This window comes from Hyperolius riggenbachi, chromosome 6 (assembly GCF_040937935.1).
Source record: "Hyperolius riggenbachi isolate aHypRig1 chromosome 6, aHypRig1.pri, whole genome shotgun sequence".
NCBI classification, from domain to species: domain Eukaryota; kingdom Metazoa; phylum Chordata; class Amphibia; order Anura; family Hyperoliidae; genus Hyperolius; species Hyperolius riggenbachi.
In genome coordinates, this window is record NC_090651.1 from 46,177,806 (window position 1) to 46,197,538 (window position 19,733).

The window sequence follows — 19,733 nt, forward strand, 5'->3', positions numbered from 1 at the left end:
TCCAAAATTTTGAGCAATCCACGTTGCTTGTGAGCAGTGACAACTCTTCAGTCAGCATTACCATACCACTGCTGTGTTTACTGAAGAGGTCGATGTTAAAAATCAAGGAAACAGCTGTCATGATGCAACTGGGGGAATCTGAAGGAGAAAACGATCAGCGTGATGGTACCAACATCAGGCCATCCGCCTCAGGGAACGCTGGCCCCAGCAGCTATGACGAAGAAGAGGAGGAGGAACAGCTGGAGTTGGAGCAGGAATTTCATGCCACCACTGACGAGGGCCAGAGCGGTGCACGTTGGACTTCCACAATTCAACGCGAATGGTCAGCAGAAGCAGACCAGGAGGAAGGTGACGACTATGATGCATCACAACAACTATCACAACGCTCACAAGAGGATGATGAGGATTCTGGTAGGACTCTGGCACACATGGCTCAATTCATGCTAGACTGCATTGAACGTGACCCACGCATTGTGCGCATTCTGGACAACACCAATTACTGGGTTTATACCCTTCTGGATCCACGGTACAAACACAATGTTCCAAAACTGCTTGAAGAAAGAGCCATACAGGTCAAAATGGAAGAATACCAGCAGGCCCTTGTGGAGACTTTAGAGAGGAGATTGACATCCTCCCCCTCCTCTAGCCAGTTGTACGCAGACAGACTGACTTCCGCAAACCCAGGACGACCAGGAGGGCAGCAAACAACGCAAGCCGCAGCTAGTGCCCAAAAGGGAACGGTATCGGCAGTGTCCTTGGAGTGGGAAAATTTTCTGACACCCATGCAGCAGCAGCCCACTGAACAGCAAGCGTGCAGATCCACCTCCAACACCGATCGCCTGGAGAAGATGGTCAAGGACTACATGTCAGATGACGTAGCTGTGTCGAACAATCCATCTGCACCCTTCAACTATTGGGTATCGAAGCTAGACACCTGGCACGAACTGGCAATGTACGCAATAGAGGTGCTGGCTTGCCCGGCAGCCAGCGTTATGTCGGAACGCTGTTTCAGTGCTGCCGGAGGCATCGTCACAGATTGGCGTATCCGCCTCTCTACAGAAAATGCAGACCGTCTGACTCAAATTAAAATGAATCAATCCTGGATTGGAAATGACTACGCAACACTCCAGGACCCCAACCAAGTAACATGACCAATGAACATCTGGGATGGTGTAGCGTTTCCGGTCCCTGTTTATTGAACCTCTCATCTGTATTACATTTATGACTGCATGGCGGCAAAAAGCATTGCTGCTATATCCGCACGCTTCTTGCCCTCATGCAAGGCCTGGGTTGTTGTGTCTCACAAAGCGTGGCCTTCTCCTCCTGCGCCTCCTCCTGTTCCATCACGTCTGCTGCTGCTGGGTTAGCGTTGCCGCGTGGTCCCTGTTTATTGAACCACTTATCTTTATTACATTTATGACTGCATGGCGGTACAAAGCATGCTATCCGCACGCTTCTTGCCCTCATGCAAGGCCTGGGTTGTTGTGTCTCACAAAGCGTGGCCTTCTCCTCCTGCGCCTCCTCCTGTTCCATCACGTCTGCTGCTGCTGGGTTAGCGTTGCCGCGTGGTCCCTGTTTATTGAACCACTTATCTTTATTACATTTATGACTGCATGGCGGTACAAAGCATGCTATCCGCACGCTTCTTGCCCTCATGCAAGGCCTGGGTTGTTGTGTCTCACAAAGCGTGGCCTTCTCCTCCTGCGCCTCCTCCTGTTCCATCACGTCTGCTGCTGCTGGGTTAGCGTTGCCGCGTGGTCCCTGTTTATTGAACCACTTATCTTTATTACATTTATGACTGCATGGCGGTACAAAGCATGCTATCCGCACGCTTCTTGCCCTCATGCAAGGCCTGGGTTGTTGTGTCTCACAAAGCGTGGCCTTCTCCTCCTGCGCCTCCTCCTGTTCCATCACGTCTGCTGCTGCTGGGTTAGCGTTGCCGCGTGGTCCCTGTTTATTGAACCACTTATCTTTATTACATTTATGACTGCATGGCGGTACAAAGCATGCTATCCGCACGCTTCTTGCCCTCATGCAAGGCCTGGGTTGTTGTGTCTCACAAAGCGTGGCCTTCTCCTCCTGCGCCTCCTCCTGTTCCATCACGTCTGCTGCTGCTGGGTTAGCGTTGCCGCGTGGTCCCTGTTTATTGAACCACTTATCTTTATTACATTTATGACTGCATGGCGGTAAAAAGCATGCTATCCGCACGCTTTTTGTCCTCATGCAAGGCCTGGGTTGTTGTGTCTCACAAAGCGTGGCCTTCTCCTCCTGCGCCTACTCCTGTTCCATCACGTGTGCTGCTGCTGCTGCTGCTGGGTTAGCGTTGCCGGTCCTTGTTTATGGAACCTCTTATCTTTATTACATTTATGACTGCATGGCGGTACAAAGCATGCTATCCGCACGCTTCTTGCACTCATGCAAGGCCGGGGTTGTTGTGTCTCACAAAGCGTGGCCTTCTCCTCCTGCGCCTCCTCCTGTTCCATCACGTGTGCTGCTGCTGGGTTAGCGTTACCGGTCCCTTTTCCTGGAACCTCTTATATGTATTACATTTATGACTGCATGCCGACAAAAAACATGTTACCTGTGCAAAGAAAACAGACATTTCCCGCATTTAAAAGACAGTTTTCCCTTTGAAACTTTAAAATCGATTTTCTCAAAAACTATAAGCTCTTTTTGCTAATTTTTTTTTCCTCTTGTACCCACTCCCAAGGTGCACATACCCTGTAAATTTGGGGTATGTAGCATGTAAGGAGGCTTTACAAACCACAAAAGTTCGGGTCCCCATTGACTTCCATTATGTTCGGAGTTCGGGTCGAACACCCGAACATCGCGGCCATGTTCGGCCTGTTCGGCCCGAACCCGAACATCTAGATGTTCGCCCAACACTAGCCAGAATAAGGAATCTTCTAGAAATGAAAGGCTTTTTAGGTTACCTAGTTTGTTTGTCATTTACTGGCATTGGCTGTACTAGAGGTACAGGTGAATTTCAGGGCAAAATATGACTTTGCCTTTGAAAGGACAACTGAAGTGAGAGGCATATGGAGGCTGCCATATTTATGATCTTTTAAACAATGCCAAGTGCCTGGCATCAGTAGCAGCTAATCAGGTCAGACTTCAGTCAGAAATATTAGTCAAAGCATCATAAGGACAGCCAGGGAATTTGCTTTGTATAAAAGGAAATAAATATGGCAGCCTACATATCAGGTGTCTCTACATATCAGGACACTTCAGGTGTCCTTTACATTTTATTGATTGTTTTTTGAGGGAGCAACAGCATCTAAAGGGTTAGGATTAATGTAAAACAAGGAATAGAGGGTGGTCAGTGCAGGGAAGAGCTAGGGTAGCAGATGTTAGATGTAGAGTTCCTATATCTGGCCTATAGATGGCACTGTTATACTTGTATAGCTGTATGAGATTATCTAGACTGTTGTGGAGTGTTTGGTCCTGTGATGCCCTGGCTAGAAACACAGAGTAAAGATGCTGCTTATATAGAGAGCTGGTGAGTACTGTAAATAAACCTATTTCCAGTTATTATGCGTCTGTGACTACTGAACACAACATTAGGGTTATGACACAAAGGAGGAAATGGAGTCAGACAGAGTTGAGAAAGCAACAAATTAGAATATTAGGGACACACGTATGACCATCTTCCTATACTTTCCAGCATACCCGTTATTAAAAGTATAGAACTATTTCTACATAGCCTATGTCTGTCCTACAGTACAATTAAAATCCTGAGCCACATGGCCGCAGTTATGTTTTTACCCACAATCCTCTGTTACTGGACAGAACACAGGCTTTGTGGCCCTATTTGCCCCCCCAGCGACACACAGCTGGAAGTAATAACAGCTCTCCCAATCTTCATACAGTCAGGAGTGATAGTCTTAGCAAGGAAATACATTATACAGAAAATTACCGTGAGCTGAAAGGACAAGATGATTTGATTTTTATTACAGCCAACAAGCTGGTCGTTATTCTGCCAGCCGGGAAGAATGATTACCGCCAAACAAAAATGAATACATAGGAAAGAGAGAGACAAGAGGAATGGTGTAAGCGCTGGGAGTGTGCAAAGGACAGGCGGCTAGATCATTGCTGAGCCAGTAAAGTTTTCTTAATCTAAATTAATTACCTTGGGGCGGGACAAGGCAAAAATAAAACAGATATCATCACCGTTATGTGAGACTTTACAATTATGTTAAAGGAGAATCCCGGCTTGCACTGAGCTGTTCAAACAATAAATAAGCAAAGATATGGATTTATTTATTTTTTTTGTTACTGTATTTATAGCTGTTACTAAAGTCAGCCTGTAACATGACAAAGCCTATGAAAATTCTCATTTAAATGAGTCTTCGTATATGTAGTCTTAAAGTGGAACTTTAACCAAGAATTGAACTTGATTCCAGTCAGTAGCTGATACGCACTATCCCATGAGAAATCTTTACCTTTTCTTCGCATAGATCATCAGGGGGGTCTGTATGGCTGATATTGTGGTGACCCCCCCCCCCCCCCCACACACACACACACACACAATGTGACGTCATGACCATGATCCACCTGACAGTTTGCTGTCTATGAACCTTGTTGCATTGTGGGAAATAACAGCAGAGCTCCCAACTGTGCTTCTTTTGATGGACAGTCTCTCTTTGGGATCCTTGTCCCTCTTTCTTTCCTATTTGTCCCTCTTTCAGGACTGATGTACAGATCTATGAAATTATACTGTATGTATGTTGAATATGTGTTTAATAGACTTTAAACCTTATTTCCCGTCCTTTAAATTGATGTATTTCTTATTTTCAAATGTTAATATAAAGGAAAATGAACCAGGATAGAAAGAACCAGTGTGGTTTCAATCAGATTCACAGGTTAACATTGGATCCATTCGCATCTGTTCCGAACCATTCCCCCTCGAAAATAGCATTTTGGATGCGAAAATAACTCTGATGCAAACAACACTACTTAAAGTGAGTCTGAAGCCAAAAAACAAAAAACCCCACATACTTACCTAAGGAAAGGAAAGGCTCTGGGTCCTATAGAGCTTTCCCTTTCCTCTCCTTGTCCTCTTGTTCCAGCACAGTCTACCCCATTAGAAGTCTCCGACTGATGGGTTGAAGACTGCTCTCTGCTGCTGCAGGAGGTGTTTCCAAAGATGGGCTGCTCCTTACTGCCCATGTGCGAGCACCCTCTTTAGCGCACTCGCACATGCGTAGTGCGAAACCGCCAGTCTTCGGGAGCTGCATCTATCTTCTTCCTGAAGACTTCCAAGGCCTCCCACAGCGGGAGATTTGAATGGGGGAGCCAGTGGTGGAATAAGTGGACCGGGAGAGGAGAGGGAAGGCTCTATAGGACCCAGAGTCTTTCCTCTCCTTAGGTAAGTATGTGCTTATTTTATTGTTTAATTTTAACTTTGGACTCATTTCAACAGTTCAATATTGTAAGTGGTTGAATACTTGACAAGAAAAACACAGTTAGCAGCAATCAAAACCATCACTTATCTCGATAAGATTTTAACTGGTACAGCCCTGTCATTCAATTGATGGAGTTATTCCTATATACCTAGTCATTGCAATGATCTGCTCTGCTGTCTGCACAGGCAGGCAGCTTTTTGACCATTTTTCAGGTCTGTATGCTGCAGGTCCCTGGAAAGGAGACCTGGTTTCCCTCTGCAAGTTTCAGAGTTGCTATTCTGGTGAGGGATTTGCATCCAAATTGCTTATCTGCTTCCTTTAAAGGCTTGCAGTATAAATACCATTTCCTCCCAGAATTCCCTGCTGGTCATAAAGGTTTGGTTCTGCTAGACTTACCTTGAGTTTCAGCCCTCTGCTAATTGTTTGCTAATATTATCTAAAAGTAGTTATCCTTGGGAGTGCACTAGCATTCCTTCTAGCACAGTCAGGTTGTTTATTATCTGTATTGCCTAGTTCTGTCTTATCTGTTGCGATTGTTCTGTCGCCAGCAGTGGCTGACAGGGAATCGCTCTTTCTGTTTGGATCGCATTCGCCCTAGCGTTAGAGGCAGTGGATCTCTCTCTATTCTGTCTTGGAGTGTAAGCCAGAGCAGCGGTTGCTACTGGTTGCTCCATCTGTCTCTCTTGTCTGGTACGAAGGCTTGATGTTGTCTGGGTGAGGCAAACGTTTAGCAAGCGTTCGCGTTCTCTGTTTGTTTTCTGTTTTCGTGTTTCATTTGTTAGTCAGTGTTGGTACGCCTTGCCGCTGTTGCGCTTAACGTGCGGTGACCGTGCCTTGCACGCACTTTGTCGCTATTGCGCTTAACGTGTGGTGACCGCGTGTAGCTAGTCCTGTCTGTTCCTTCGTGTTGGATTGCAGTTGCTAATTGGTTCTGTCTTTATTCATCCTATGTTCTGTCTTTACTCCGTCTTGTGTCTCTGCTAGCGATCGCCATTCTTGCGATTGCTTTCACGCTTTGGTCTTCGCTGTTGTATGTCAACCGTCGCTGGGTGGCGACTAGATTGGTGGACATACATACATTATGTCTCTGTGCTCACTCTCTCTCGAATGGCTATCTTGCCCTGTATTGCTTCACCTCGTACAATTTCTATCTGGCATCTGTGGCAGTGCAGAGGGTTTATTCCTCTGCACTCCACAGCTCCACCTGCCGGTTGGAATTCCTCTTTACAGGTGCATTCACCAAAGCTGGGTTCTCTTATTCAAACGCTTGTGGAGGGTTTCCGCAGTGTCAGCGCACAGGTTGTGCGCTGACCACGGAGATAATTCCCCATTCATTACAGTCATCCTTCCAATTGATAAACAGGCCTATGCAGGGAGAAGCACATATTTGTACAGTGTCAGTGCTGTTATCCTTATCATTGTTTTTCTTTTACCTGTATGGCCATCTCGTCCCTGGTGGTTGATGTTTAAGACATTTTGATCGAGAAGAAATTTTATCAGTTCCAGGTTCTTTCCATATGTGCAGGTGCTGTAAAAAAAATCAAAGACACCCCCTTCAAGCTGTTTAAAAAAGTAAAAAAAAAACTATTAACTGCTCAATAAGCCAAAGGAAGGTAAATGTCCAACTTCAAGTAGCACATTTTGTGCATTTGCTTTGTGCAGTGTTCTGTAAAATGCAGTGTATAATCATACATTTGTCATACAACAAGGAGGGTAATTTTTGTCCTTGGTTCAAGTAGGATGAAAGCAAGCTAGAAACTCCAGCTTTAAAGAATTGTAAAATAGAAATAAATGGATATGCGTACTTAGGTAGGCAGGTATAGTTGCCTACAGTATAGGTAGCCAGGAATAGGTGCACCTAGTATAGGTTACCCAGGTATTGGTGCCACCAGTACAGGTTAGCCAGGTATAGTTTCCCCAGTATAGGTTAGCCAGGTATAATTGTCCCAGTATAGGTAGCCAGGCACATGCAGGGAGCAGTTAAAAACCCAGCCACACTCTGCATCATAACAGGGGGTGCTGTTACTAATGTGACAGATGCCTAGGAGGAAGAAGATAGATGCAGCATGTGGATCCCGTAAGGTGAGCTAACAGCTCCCTGCATGTGTCTGCATCCCTTGCATGTGTGTATACTGTGGGTGGGGAGGGGGGGGGGGTTGGCTGACTATAATGGGTTTGGGGGTGTTAAAGGGGAATGGGGGCTTTGGCTGCCTATACTGTGTGTGGAAGTGGGGTAGGGTTGGGGATGGGGGGGAGGGGTTCTGGCTGCCTATATTATGTGTGTGTGGGGGGGAGTTGGGGAGGGGTTCTGGCTGCCTATATTGTGTGTGTGGGGGTGGAGGGGGGGCTGGCTAGCTATACTGCTGGGGTCATCTGGCTACCCAGGGACTGTTTTTCAATACTCATACTGGGAGTAGATTCACCTACAAACTGCCCTGCCCGACACCATTCTGGCACCCCAGAGACAACATAAAATAATTACAGAAGAAGAAGCCAAAAGACAGTTCGTTACCTATGGAAAGCAGTTTCGCTGAATATATTCTCCTTGCTGAGACTTTCTGTGCCGGAGAGTTGAATTAACTCCTTCACCGCTTCAAACTTCCCGTTGTAACAGGCACTGAGTAAGTAAAGGCAGGGAGAAAGAACAGTTACAGCTACAGTGTGATGCAAAAGTTTGGGTAACCTTGGTCATCGTCATGATTTTCCTGTATAAATTGTTGGTCGTTATGATAAAAAATGTTAGTTAAATATATCATATAGGAGACACACAAAGTGATATTTGAGAAAAAATCTTTAGAACTTATTATTGGAACTCAAATTGGCTTGGTAAGCTCAGCGACCCCAAACCTACATACACAGGTGAATCCAATTATGAGAAAGAGTATTTAAAGTGGACCCAAATTAAAAATACAAGATTTCAGAAATAAAATCTATTTTCTAAATTATAATAATAAATAGCAGCCTTTTTTCGGCTGCATGATGACAAATATAAAATATTTTACATTTATTGGAGGAATCCCTCCCTTCCTTTCATATTGCCGGGAAAGAATCCGGCAGACTGGTGGAGGAGATAAAAAACAAAAACAAAACACAGGCTGCTTCTGATGATGTCACAGGGGAGGTGATATCAGCTTGTGTGAGATTTCACATAGAGTAGACGATGCCCCTGGGAGGGTAGCTTATGACAAACACACCCATGATCTAAAACCTCCTACTAAGCTCAGAAGTAATGGCTGCCACCTGTATAACCCTAGTTATGAAAGGAGAAGGGTGAAAAGCATGCACTGAAATGCTCATAGGCTTGAAGGAGTGTTTATTTACCTTTGTATGTGTCAGAGTGGTGCAACTAAATATTTTGAATTAAAAAAAATGTCTGGTTTGGGTCCGCTTTAAGGGGGTCAATTGTAAGTTTCCCTCCTCTTTTAATTTTCTCTGAAGAGTAGCAACATGGGGGTCTCAAAACCACTCTCAAATGACCTGAAGACAAAGATTGTTCACCATCATGGTTTAGGGGAAGGATACAGAAAGCTGTCTCAGAGATTTCAGCTGTCTGTTTCCACAGTTAGGAACATATTGAGGGAATGGAAGACCACAGGCTCAGTTCAAGTTAAGGCTCGAAGTGGCAGACCAAGAAAAATCTCGGATAAACAGAAGTGATGAATGGTGAGAACAGTCAGAGTCAACCCACAGACCAGTACCAAAAACCTACTACATCATCTTGCTGCAGATGGAGTCACTGTGCATCGTTCAACCATTCGGCGCACATTACACAAGGAGATGCTGTATGCAAGAGTGATGCAGAGGAAGCCTTTTCTCTGCCCACAGCACAAACAGATCAGCTTGAGGTATGCTAAAGCACCTTTGGAATAAGGTGCTGTGGACTGATGAAACTAAAATTGAGTTATTTGGGCATAACAAGGGGCGTTATGCATGGAGGAAAGAAGAACACAGCATTCCAAGAAAAACACCTGCTACCTACAATAAAATAAAATATGGTAGTGGTTCCATCACGCTGTGGGGCTGTGTGGCCAGTGCAGGGACTGGGAATCTTGTCAAAGTTGAGGGATGCCTGGATTCCACTCAGTATCAGCAGAATCTGGAGACCAATGGCCAGGAAACAGTGACAAAGCTGAAGCTGTGGTGGGGCTGGATCTTTCCACAAGACAACGACTCTAAACACTGCTCAAAATTCACTAAGGCATTCATGCAGAGGAACAAGTACAACATTCTGGAATGGCCATCTCAGTCCCCAGACAATATAATTGAAAATCTGTGGTGTGAGTGAAAGAGAGCTGTCCATGCTCGGAAGCCATAAACCTTAATGAACTAGAGATGTTTTGTAAAGAGGAATGGTCCAAAATACCTTCAACCAGAATCCAGACTCCCATTGGAAGTTGCAGGAAGCATTTAGAGGCTGTAATTTCTGCAAAAGGAGGATCTACTAAATATTGATTTCATTTCATTTTGTGGTGCCCAAATTTATGCACGTGCCTAATTTTGTTTAAACAATTATTGCGTACTTTCTGTAAATCTAATAAACTTCATTTCACTTCTCAGATATTACTGTGTGTGTCTCCTATATGATATATTTAACTGACATTTTTTTATCGTAATAACCAACGATTTATACAGGGAAATTATGATGATTAACAAGGTTGCCCAAACTTTCGCATCCCACTGTGGTTTATGCAACTGAAAATATTGCAGACTAGTAACTCATTTGTGAGCGTATAGATACATATGGCAAAATACTGCATACTTATATAATATTCAAACTGCGGGTACTAAGAGAAAGATCCTAAATTCAGCAATTTGCAATTATTGCTAATGGACCCCCTTACATAAGGCTTAGGCAGGAGGTCATACTTGAGTCCACGGAAAACGCGTTTTTCCGCGGACCAATCTGCATTGTTCAATGGGGAATCGCACACGATGTGCAAAAAAGCGGCAGTGCCGGCTATGCTCTCACTGCAGTGAGATAGTGCATTGGCATTGAGATGTGCACTGGGAAGCATTATGTACGTTTTCACAATGCAATTTTTGGCAATTTTTGGCAAGTGTGACCCCTGCCTAATTCTACCACACGCGTACATTTGAAAAGGGCTCCTGGGAAAAAGGGCTCCTGATACAGATTCGGCTACAAAGGGCGCCCAGTGTAGCCCATATGCCCATATGCCAAATTCGGCTACAAAAGGTGCCTTGTGTAGCTCATATGTCAAATTCAGCTACAAAGGGCGCCTGGTGTAGCCCATATGCCAAATTTGGTTACAAAAGGAGCCTTGTGTAGCTCATATGACAAATTCGGCTACAAAAGGAGCCTGGTGTAGCCCATATGCCAAATTCGGCTACAAAAGGAGCCTTGTGTAGCTCATATGACTAATTCGGCTACAAAAGGAGCCTTGTGTAGCTCATATGACAAATTCAGCTACAAAAGGAGCCTTGTGTAGCTCATATGACAAATTTGGCTACAAAAGGAGCCTTGTGTAGCTCATATGCCAAATTCGGCTACAAAAGGAGCCTTGTGTAGCTCATATGACTAATTCGGCTACAAAAGGAGCCTTGTGTAGCTCATATGACAAATTCAGCTACAAAAGGAGCCTTGTGTAGCTCATATGACAAATTCGGCTACAAAAGGAGCCTTGTGTAGCTCATATGCCAAATTCGGCTACAAAAGGAGCCTTGTGTAGCTCATATGCCAAATTCGGTTACAAAGGGCGCCTGTTGTAGCCCATATGCCATATTTGGCTACAAAGGGCGCCTGGTGTAGCCCATATGCCAAATTCTGCTACAAAGGGTGCCTGGTGTAGCCAATATGCCAACCTTATGAAAACCTTGTAGCGGAATCAAAAATATGGTCTACAAAGGGGCGCCCTTTTGTAGCTGAATCGAAAACCTTGTAGCCGAAAGAAAACATCTTGTAGCCCATATTTGAAGAAATAACATTGAAGTCTATGGAGGAGACCTTTTAATACAGATGGCTGAGAAGCCCTTTTCAACTGATTCCAGATTCATTTCTACAACACAGGGGCATAATTACAGGAAAGCAGCCCCTGCGAACACAGGGGGGGGGGGGGGGGGGGGCTGAACTGTAAAGAAGGCCCCGACTACTACCTCACCACCTCTGATAAAGAGGTCCATCTCTCAGATCAGGTGGTTTTGTGGCTACACTTGTTGTGGGTGTGAAGATCATGATGGCCACACCTGTTTCATGACCCTTGTGAGATGGGTCCCCAGACTGTGAGGATAACCAGAGGTATGCAAAGGAAAGGGTGTGAACATTAAGGGGGACCCATCAAAGCTTTGCTGGGGGGCCCCATGATTTGTGGTTATGTGTCTGCTCCCGCATATGATAACAATGCGGTAATATGGACCATAGAGCGTATAGCTATAACAGTCCAGAGTTATCTGCAGGCCACTTAAGAAGCAAGTGATATTTGTAACATCAGTTTAAGAAAGGAAGTCCATCCACAATCACCTTGTATTTATTAGAATCATATATATTGTCTCCACGAACCACAATAGACCATATACCACTTATAAAACACACTACTGTATATTCTCAGCTAGACTGCATTCCAATAAACCCATGCACGTTAATTTGAGAGAAAATAGCGTTGTAATTCAGCATCTTCGCTTTGGCGCGTGTCTTATCTACTACATGCAGAAACAATAATTGGTACTTTAGTGATGGTCACTCATGGAGAAGCATGTGATTTGTTTTGATCAGCTGATAGATTTGCAAAGCTCTGATTTGCTGTGATCACATCCTGCTTTAGCACATGATCATGACTAGCAAATCAGAGATTTGCATATCTATCCCCTGACCAACCTGATCACATGCTTCTCCATGAATTCTCCTAGACATGGCCTTCACTATTTATGAACATTGTGTTGATAATCATTGGGTTGGTTTCAGATACAGTTAGGCTGTGTTCCCACTTGCGCCAGATCATGAGTGACCAGCGAGAGAGAGCAGTGTTGTGTCCACTGTGGTCTGGCTGGAGCCCAGGGCAGATGCGTTACTACCATAGGCTATATGGTTAACGAATCCGCCTGCCAGGGATTATCACCGACTGCACAGAAGTGCAGCCCTCTTAAGAAAGAAAGAAAGAGATCAGTAAGGCCGGTGAGGTCTTAGCACTTACAGGTGTAAAGGTGTGTCTCCATATATATTCACAACATGGGGCTGGACATCATTGTTCTGCAGCAAATATTTGACAATGTCATGGTGTCCGAATCGTGAGCAGAAGTGCAGTGGAACATGGTCCTCATTATCCTGGGCATTTACTGGAGGATACAATCAAAACATCATCATTCCAACATTCAAAACCACAATGGAGATCAGCACATAACGATCAGACGACATTACCCAGAAACTCGTCTTACCGTCTGCCTTGCTGCCCTCCTCCAGCAGCAGTTTGGTGATTGCCAGGAAACCTTTGGCGGAAGCCAGATGCAAAGGCCGGTCACCCACCTCTCCGCTCATGTTCACATCTGCCCCGAACTTCAGCAGCAGGCGAGTCACCTGAAGAGCATGATGGGAAACAGGATAACAGGAAAAACACAACTCCAACTAGATCCACATGTTATAAGCAGGGTGGTGAAGGGGTTGAGTGGTTTTGAAGTTGTTACCATCGGCTGTGTCATACAGCCAAGGAAAACTGAATGTGTGTTAAACATTCCAGGTACATAGTTAGAGGTATAACTACAGACCGTGGGGTCCCCCAGCATGAAGTTCTTTGGTCCTCCCTCTATAGGTTCTACAGTCCTCTCAGAGCCCCCAGTTCTATATCCACAACAGGTGTGACCACAGTTAACCCTCACATTCTCCACCAAGCAAGTGCAGTCATCCCCCACAACGTATGAGGTTACAGCCCCAACCCAAACATATGCAGCTGCCATTCACCCCCCTCCCCTACCTCCTTACCTGTAGCCAAAAAAAACTACGTAGAGGGAAGGATTCCTGTGTCTCCCTCCTCCTAACCTGTCAAGTGCTAGGACAACCCCCTCCCTGAGGTCCGTCGACAAGGCCTTGACAACTCACATCTGCACACTAGAAAGCAGCTGAACGGGCTCGGCTTTTTCCGGTGAGCCTGAGTGGCGGCTCTGTACTACTGCACTGGCGCAAGCTGCCCTGCACAGTGCGGCCATGCTAGTTCTCATATGGGAGCTTCGGGGGTCTCAGTGCTGGAACACGAGCAGGAGGATGATGGTGAAGCCTCTGGAGGATCCAGGGGGGAGGGCTTCTCTCTAACGAGGTAAGTATCTTTATTTTTTATTTTTAAACTCGCATGTTTGCTTTAACAAGTGCTGCATCTACCCCCATCCCAACAACAAGTGTTGTCAGCATAACTTACCCATATAGCAAGTGTGACTGCATAACTCTTTGCCCTACATTATAACAAGTGTGGGTTATTACCCTGCCCACTAACAACATGTGTGGTCAGTATAGCTTTTCCCCTACCCCCCATAGTAAGTGTGTTTGAATAACAGATACATCTTTCACCCATCACCCTTGCAATCATAGCCAGTGTATCAATCTTCCTTTCCCATAGTTACATAGTTACATAGTTATTTTGGTTGAAAAAAAAGACATACGTCCATCGAGTTCAACCAGTATAAAGTACAACACCAGCCTGCTCCCTCACATATCCCTGTTGATCCAGAGGAAGGCGAAAAAACCCTTACAAGGCATGGTCCAATTAGCCCCTAAAGGGAAAAATTCCTTCCCGACTCCAGATGGCAATCAGATAAAATCCCTGGATCAACATCATTAGGCATTACCTAGTAATTGTAGCCATGGATGTCTTTCAACGCAAGGAAAGCATCTAAGCCCCCTTTAAATGCAGGTATAGAGTTTGCCATAACGACTTCCTGTGGCAATGCATTCCACATCTTAATCACTCTTACTGTAAAGAACCCTTTCCTAAATAAATGGCTAAAACATTTTTCCTCCATGCGCAGATCATGTCCTCTAGTCCTTTGAGAAGGCCTAGGGACAAAAAGCTCATCCGCCAAGGTATTATATTGCCCTCTGATGTATTTATACATGTTAATTAGATCCCCTCTAAGGCGTCTTTTCTCTAGACTAAATAAACCCAGTTTATCTAACCTTTCTCGATAAGTGAGACCTTCCATCCCACGCATCAATTTTGTTGCTCGTCTCTGCACCTGCTCTAAAACTGCAATATCTTTTTTGTAATGTGGTGCCCAGAACTGAATTCCATATTCCAGATGTGGCCTTACTAGAGAGTTAAACAGGGGCAACCCATAAGAAGTGTGGTCAATAAAGCATCCCTAACCCACAGCAAGTGTGGCCTGTACAGCACCTTCCCCTTTAGCATATGTGGCCATTGTCACAATTTCCCATAGCAAGTGTGCCCAGTAAGCTACCCATTTAACCCCCTCACCACCATAGAAAGGGTAACCAGTAAAACACTCCCCCTTTTCAGCAAGTGCATAGCTCCCAATTGTCCCACTTTCAGAGGGACAGTCCCACTTTATGAACTCATTCTTACTCATTTGTCCTTCTTTCAGGACCGAAGCACAGATCTGTGTAAATATACTTTTTTTTTTACTTACAAATGTGTTTAACTGACTATAAACTTTATTCACATCCTTTGAATTGATGTATTTGTATTATTTCCAGATGTTAACATTAAAGGATACCAGAGCTGAATAATTTAAATAAAAATGGTATAGCAGGCATGTATTAGATGCTGTCCTTCCCCCATTCTCCTCCATCCCCTTCCTTTGTACTCACTGGAGTCGGCCGCTTGTGCACAGGCGCATGCAGGCACGTGCGGCCAGGAGTGCTCTGCGTGTGCGCACGACAGCTTGATGACATCATTGTCTGGTATCCTTTACGGACACCTAATGATGAAAGGACCAGTGTGGTATGAATAGTAAAAATATATCTTTTGCTTATGGATTCTTTGGGGGACATTTATCAAGAAGAGTGTCCGAGACAAAATACTGGTAGGTTTTTAGAAATCAGTGCAGAACTGTCTCAGGCATTTTAAGAAATCATTAGATAGTGCAGCTTCCTTCTAAAACTGTTGTATAATAGGAGGAGCTAGGAAGGTCTCTCAGACAGTGCAGTGTGTGAGGGGAATTGCTGTTGCTGAGGTAACCAATATATCTGCAGCATTGATAGCAGCAGGCTCTGAGGAGGAAGTCAGCAGGTGGGAGGAGCACATCACAAATCATGTCTAGCCAGGGGCGCCGCGAGGCATAAAGTGAACCAAGCGGTCGCTTGGGGCCTCAAGATCGTAGGGGCCTCGGCGGCTCAGTGACGTCGGCGTGACGTCACTGTTTCCCAGCAGCCCCGCGGGGCTGGCAGAGCAGAGCAGGGCAGGGCTACGGGAAGATGGCCGCCGCCGAAGCCCTGCTCTGGAGACTATTTATATGCCCCCAGTACAGGGCTTCGGGTGGCCATCTTCTCGTAGCCCTGATTCAATCAGCGCGGGAGATTGGAGGAGGGAGGGAGCTCCGTGGGAACGGCGCGCCTGAGGAGACGGCCAGGAGAGGAGATGGGGAGAGAAGACTTCTGCCAGTGCCACTGCCAGGTGAGTAAATCCTTTTCTTTTTGCAGCTCTGAAAATGTGCCCTAATTGTGTTTGATTTCTGCTGAACTGTCCCCTAATTGTGTTTGATTTCTGCTGAGAATGTGCCCTAATTGTGTTTGATATCTGCTCTCTGCTGAACTGTTCCCTAATTGTGTTTGATTTCTGCTGAACTGTGCCCTAATTGTGTTCGATTTCTGCTGAACTGTGCCCTAATTGTGTTTGATTTCTGCTGAACTGTGCCCTAATTGTGTTTGATTTCTGCTGAAAATGTGCCCTAATTGTGTTTGATTTCTGCTGAACTGTTCCCTAATTGTGTTTGATTTCTGCTGAAAATGTGGCCCTAATTGCGTTCGATTTCTGCTGAACTGTTCCCTAATTGAGTTTGATTTCTGCTGAAAATGTGCCCTAATTGCGTTTGATTTCTGCTGAACTGTGCCCTAATTGCGTTTGATTTCTGCTGAACTGTTCCCTAATTGCATTTGATTTCTGCTGAAAATGTGCCCTAATTGCGTTTGATTTCTGCTGAAAATGTGCCCAAATTGCGTTTGATTTCTGCTGCAATGTGGCCCAAATTGCGTTTGATTTCTGCTGAAAATGTACCCAAATTGCGTTTGATTTCTGCTGAAATGTGCCCAAATTGCATTTGATTTCTGCTGAAAACGTGCCCTAATTGCGTTTGATTTCTGCTGAAAATGTGCCCAAATTGCATTTGATTTCTGCTGAAATGTGCCCAAATTGCGTTTGATTTCTGCTGAAATGTGGCCCTAATTGCGTTTGATTTCTGCTGAAATGTGGCCCAAATTGCGTTTGATTTCTGCTGAAATGTGGCCCAAATTGCGTTTGATTTCTGCTGAAATGTGGCCCAAATTCTGTTTGTTTTCTGTTGAAATGTTGCACAAATTGCGTTTGTTTTCTGCTGAAATGTTGCACAAATTGCGTTTTTATTTTCTGGTGTCTGGGGTAACTGTTGCTGCATTTATTATTTACTGGTCATAGTTGGCTATATTTGCTGTGCTACGGTTAAGCTCCGCCCATACAATGTCATGGCCAAATCCATCGGCGCGTTTGATTTCTGCTGAAATGTGCCCAAATTGCATTTGATTTCTGCTGAAAATGTGCCCTAATTGCGTTTGATTTCTGCTGAAAATGTGCCCAAATTGCGTTTGATTTCTGCTGAAATGTGCCCAAATTGCGTTTGATTTCTGCTGAAATGTGGCCCTAATTGCGTTTGATTTCTGCTGAAATGTGGCCCAAATTGCGTTTGATTTCTGCTGAAATGTGGCCCAAATTCTGTTTGTTTTCTGTTGAAATGTTGCACAAATTGCGTTTGTTTTCTGCTGAAATGTTGCACAAATTGCGTTTTTATTTTCTGGTGTCTGGGGTAACTGTTGCTGCATTTATTATTTACTGGTCATAGTTGGCTATATTTGCTGTGCTACGGTTAAGCTCCGCCCATACAATGTCATGGCCAAATCCATCGGCGCGCGCCTCAATCACCCCCACATCCATTTTCCCCGCAAACAACCCCGCCCCAATCCGCCCTCCAGCTCCACCCACATGTCATGGCCACACCCACTTATGCGGGATAGCCACACCCATTTTTTCGTAGGGCCACTTCCTACAGTCCACTTGGGGCCACAAAAAACTTAGCTGCACCCCTGTGTCTAGCCTGCACTCTGCACTGCACTCATCTATAGAACACAAAAGCACTTTTTAATCTGCGGCAGTTAAGGGATTGATTTGCATTTTCTTAACTGTAGCACAGCTCTAGAAATTGATGCTAAATTGCCACTATTACCTAGGATTTTAGACGGTTCTTATCATCATTAGAGATGGCCTGAACAGTTCGCCGGCGAACGGTTCCAGGCGAACTTTGGGTGGTTCGCGATCGCATGCGTTGGTAGTCTAGTGGTGAGCATAGCTGCCTTTAAAGCAGTTGACCTGGGTTCGATTCCTGGCCAGTGTATGTGAGGTTGCTTTTGACATCCTACAAATCCCTAAGCAAGCTCATTTTGCTCTTGAGTATATCACAATGGTACATGCTAGGCTGGCTTCAGCATGTAGTGTTGGTGGTATAGTGGTGAGCATAGCTGCCTTTAAAGCAGTTGACCTGGGTTCGATTCCTGGCCAATGTATGTAAGGTTGCTTTTGACATCCTACAAATCCCTGGAAGACAAGACAAGGGAGGAGGAGGAGGAGAAGGGAGGAATTACACTCCCTGATTTGATGGATACACATGCAAGATGTGTGAAAGCACTTTTAGGCCTGCAATTTAGCATTCAATGTGATTTCTGTCCTTAAAACGCTGATTTGCATCAAATCCAGATTTTTCCGCAGGACTTTTGGCATGTATTCCACTCCGCCATGCCCCCCTCCAGGTGTAATACCCCTTGAAACATCTTTTCCATCACTTTTGTGGCTAGCATAATTTTTTGTAGTTTTCCAAGTTTGCCTCCCCATTGAAGTCTATTGTGGTTCTCGAAAGTTCGTGCGGACCGAACTTTTGCGGAAGTTCGCAAACCCGGTTCGCGAACCGAAAATCTGAGGTTCGGGCCATCTCTAATTATCATGTGAAACTGTTCTCCCTGCTGGTTAGAACAGATTAAGAAGAAAAACATGTCAGTAATGCGTTGATAAATCTCCCACTTTGTGCTCTGCATGACTAGGGGTGTGGCAGGGGCATGTCTGGAGGTGTGTCGGGGCGGGTCTTAATTAAGGTGTCTCTCTTTCTTATCTCAGAAAGCTGGGAGATATGGCTAGTGTCCAGCATTGGGTCAGTTCATGCTCCTCTTTGCTACAGCTACCTCCTCTCCATACTTACTCCCAATCTAAGTCAAGTGACCTAGCTATGGGGCCCATGATATGTGGCTATGACTCGGAATGACACTATGTATCACTGTATTTCACTGCAGGACTCTAGCATTCCAGGGTAATAAACCCCCCAGGAACCACATGTAGCAGATGAGATGACTGGAGCCCAGCAGAACATTGGAAAACATCCTATTTATTTAACTGAGGGGAAAAGAAAAACTACCGGCTTATAGCTGAACACGTCGTTTTGGGCAAATCATCGACCTTTCTCAAGTGCCCTTTAAAATAAAATTCCACCTTCATTAAAAAATAATTGCTATGACATTTATGTGATATACAAGTCATATTGGAATGTAATATTGAATTTCATTCTGCAGACTGCTGGTCATGTCTTAAAGGGCCTGTATGCTTACACAGTACTTGTTTCCAAGTAAAATAAAAAACAGTTTCAGTGCACCTTGAAAATTAGCGACTGCCCAGTAACTGCCCTCTGCCTGCATGTGTAATTAGCTGCACAAGAAGTAGAATGTAAATAAAGATGACACTCAAGTCTAGTCTTAGGTGACATGCTGTAACGATCGGTGTAACACAGAGAGGATCTGATTATCGGTGATCTGCAGTATCACCGAAAATACAGATATATACCCGATTATTGATGATCTGCAGTATCACCGATAATCAGATATATTTCTAACCTCTGGACACCTGAGTAATATGAGTGTTTGGTGCAACAGTAATACTTTGAGGAGAGCACCCGTATAGAGGGTGCCAGGCAGTACTAGATACTGCTCCGAGAACAGGTTCCTTCCAATGGTCTGATGCTCCCCAAGGGGCGGAGCCAGGCTGAGAGTGGGAAGGACCAGAGAGTGAGTGACACCAGTGGTGAAGTGTCACTGACAGGTCTGTGAACTATCTCCAAACAGGGAAGATAGTTCTCGAGGTCGGACAG

At 45.0% G+C, this 19,733-nt stretch overlaps 1 protein-coding gene across 3 annotated transcripts in view; it reads right to left on the reverse strand.

The window, feature by feature from the left end:
- Window positions 1–19,733, reverse strand: part of TNNI3K (TNNI3 interacting kinase) — a 409,379-nt gene that overhangs the window by 311,374 nt on the left and 78,272 nt on the right. For all 3 annotated transcript variants that reach the window (XM_068239216.1, XM_068239218.1, XM_068239219.1), the window contains 4 exons: window positions 12,792–12,930; window positions 12,551–12,692; window positions 7,918–8,022; window positions 6,839–6,933 (listed from right to left, as the gene is read on the reverse strand). In XM_068239216.1, coding sequence (XP_068095317.1) covers window positions 6,839–6,933; window positions 7,918–8,022; window positions 12,551–12,692; window positions 12,792–12,930 — 481 coding nt within the window. The remainder of the gene's footprint in view (window positions 1–6,838; window positions 6,934–7,917; window positions 8,023–12,550; window positions 12,693–12,791; window positions 12,931–19,733) is intronic.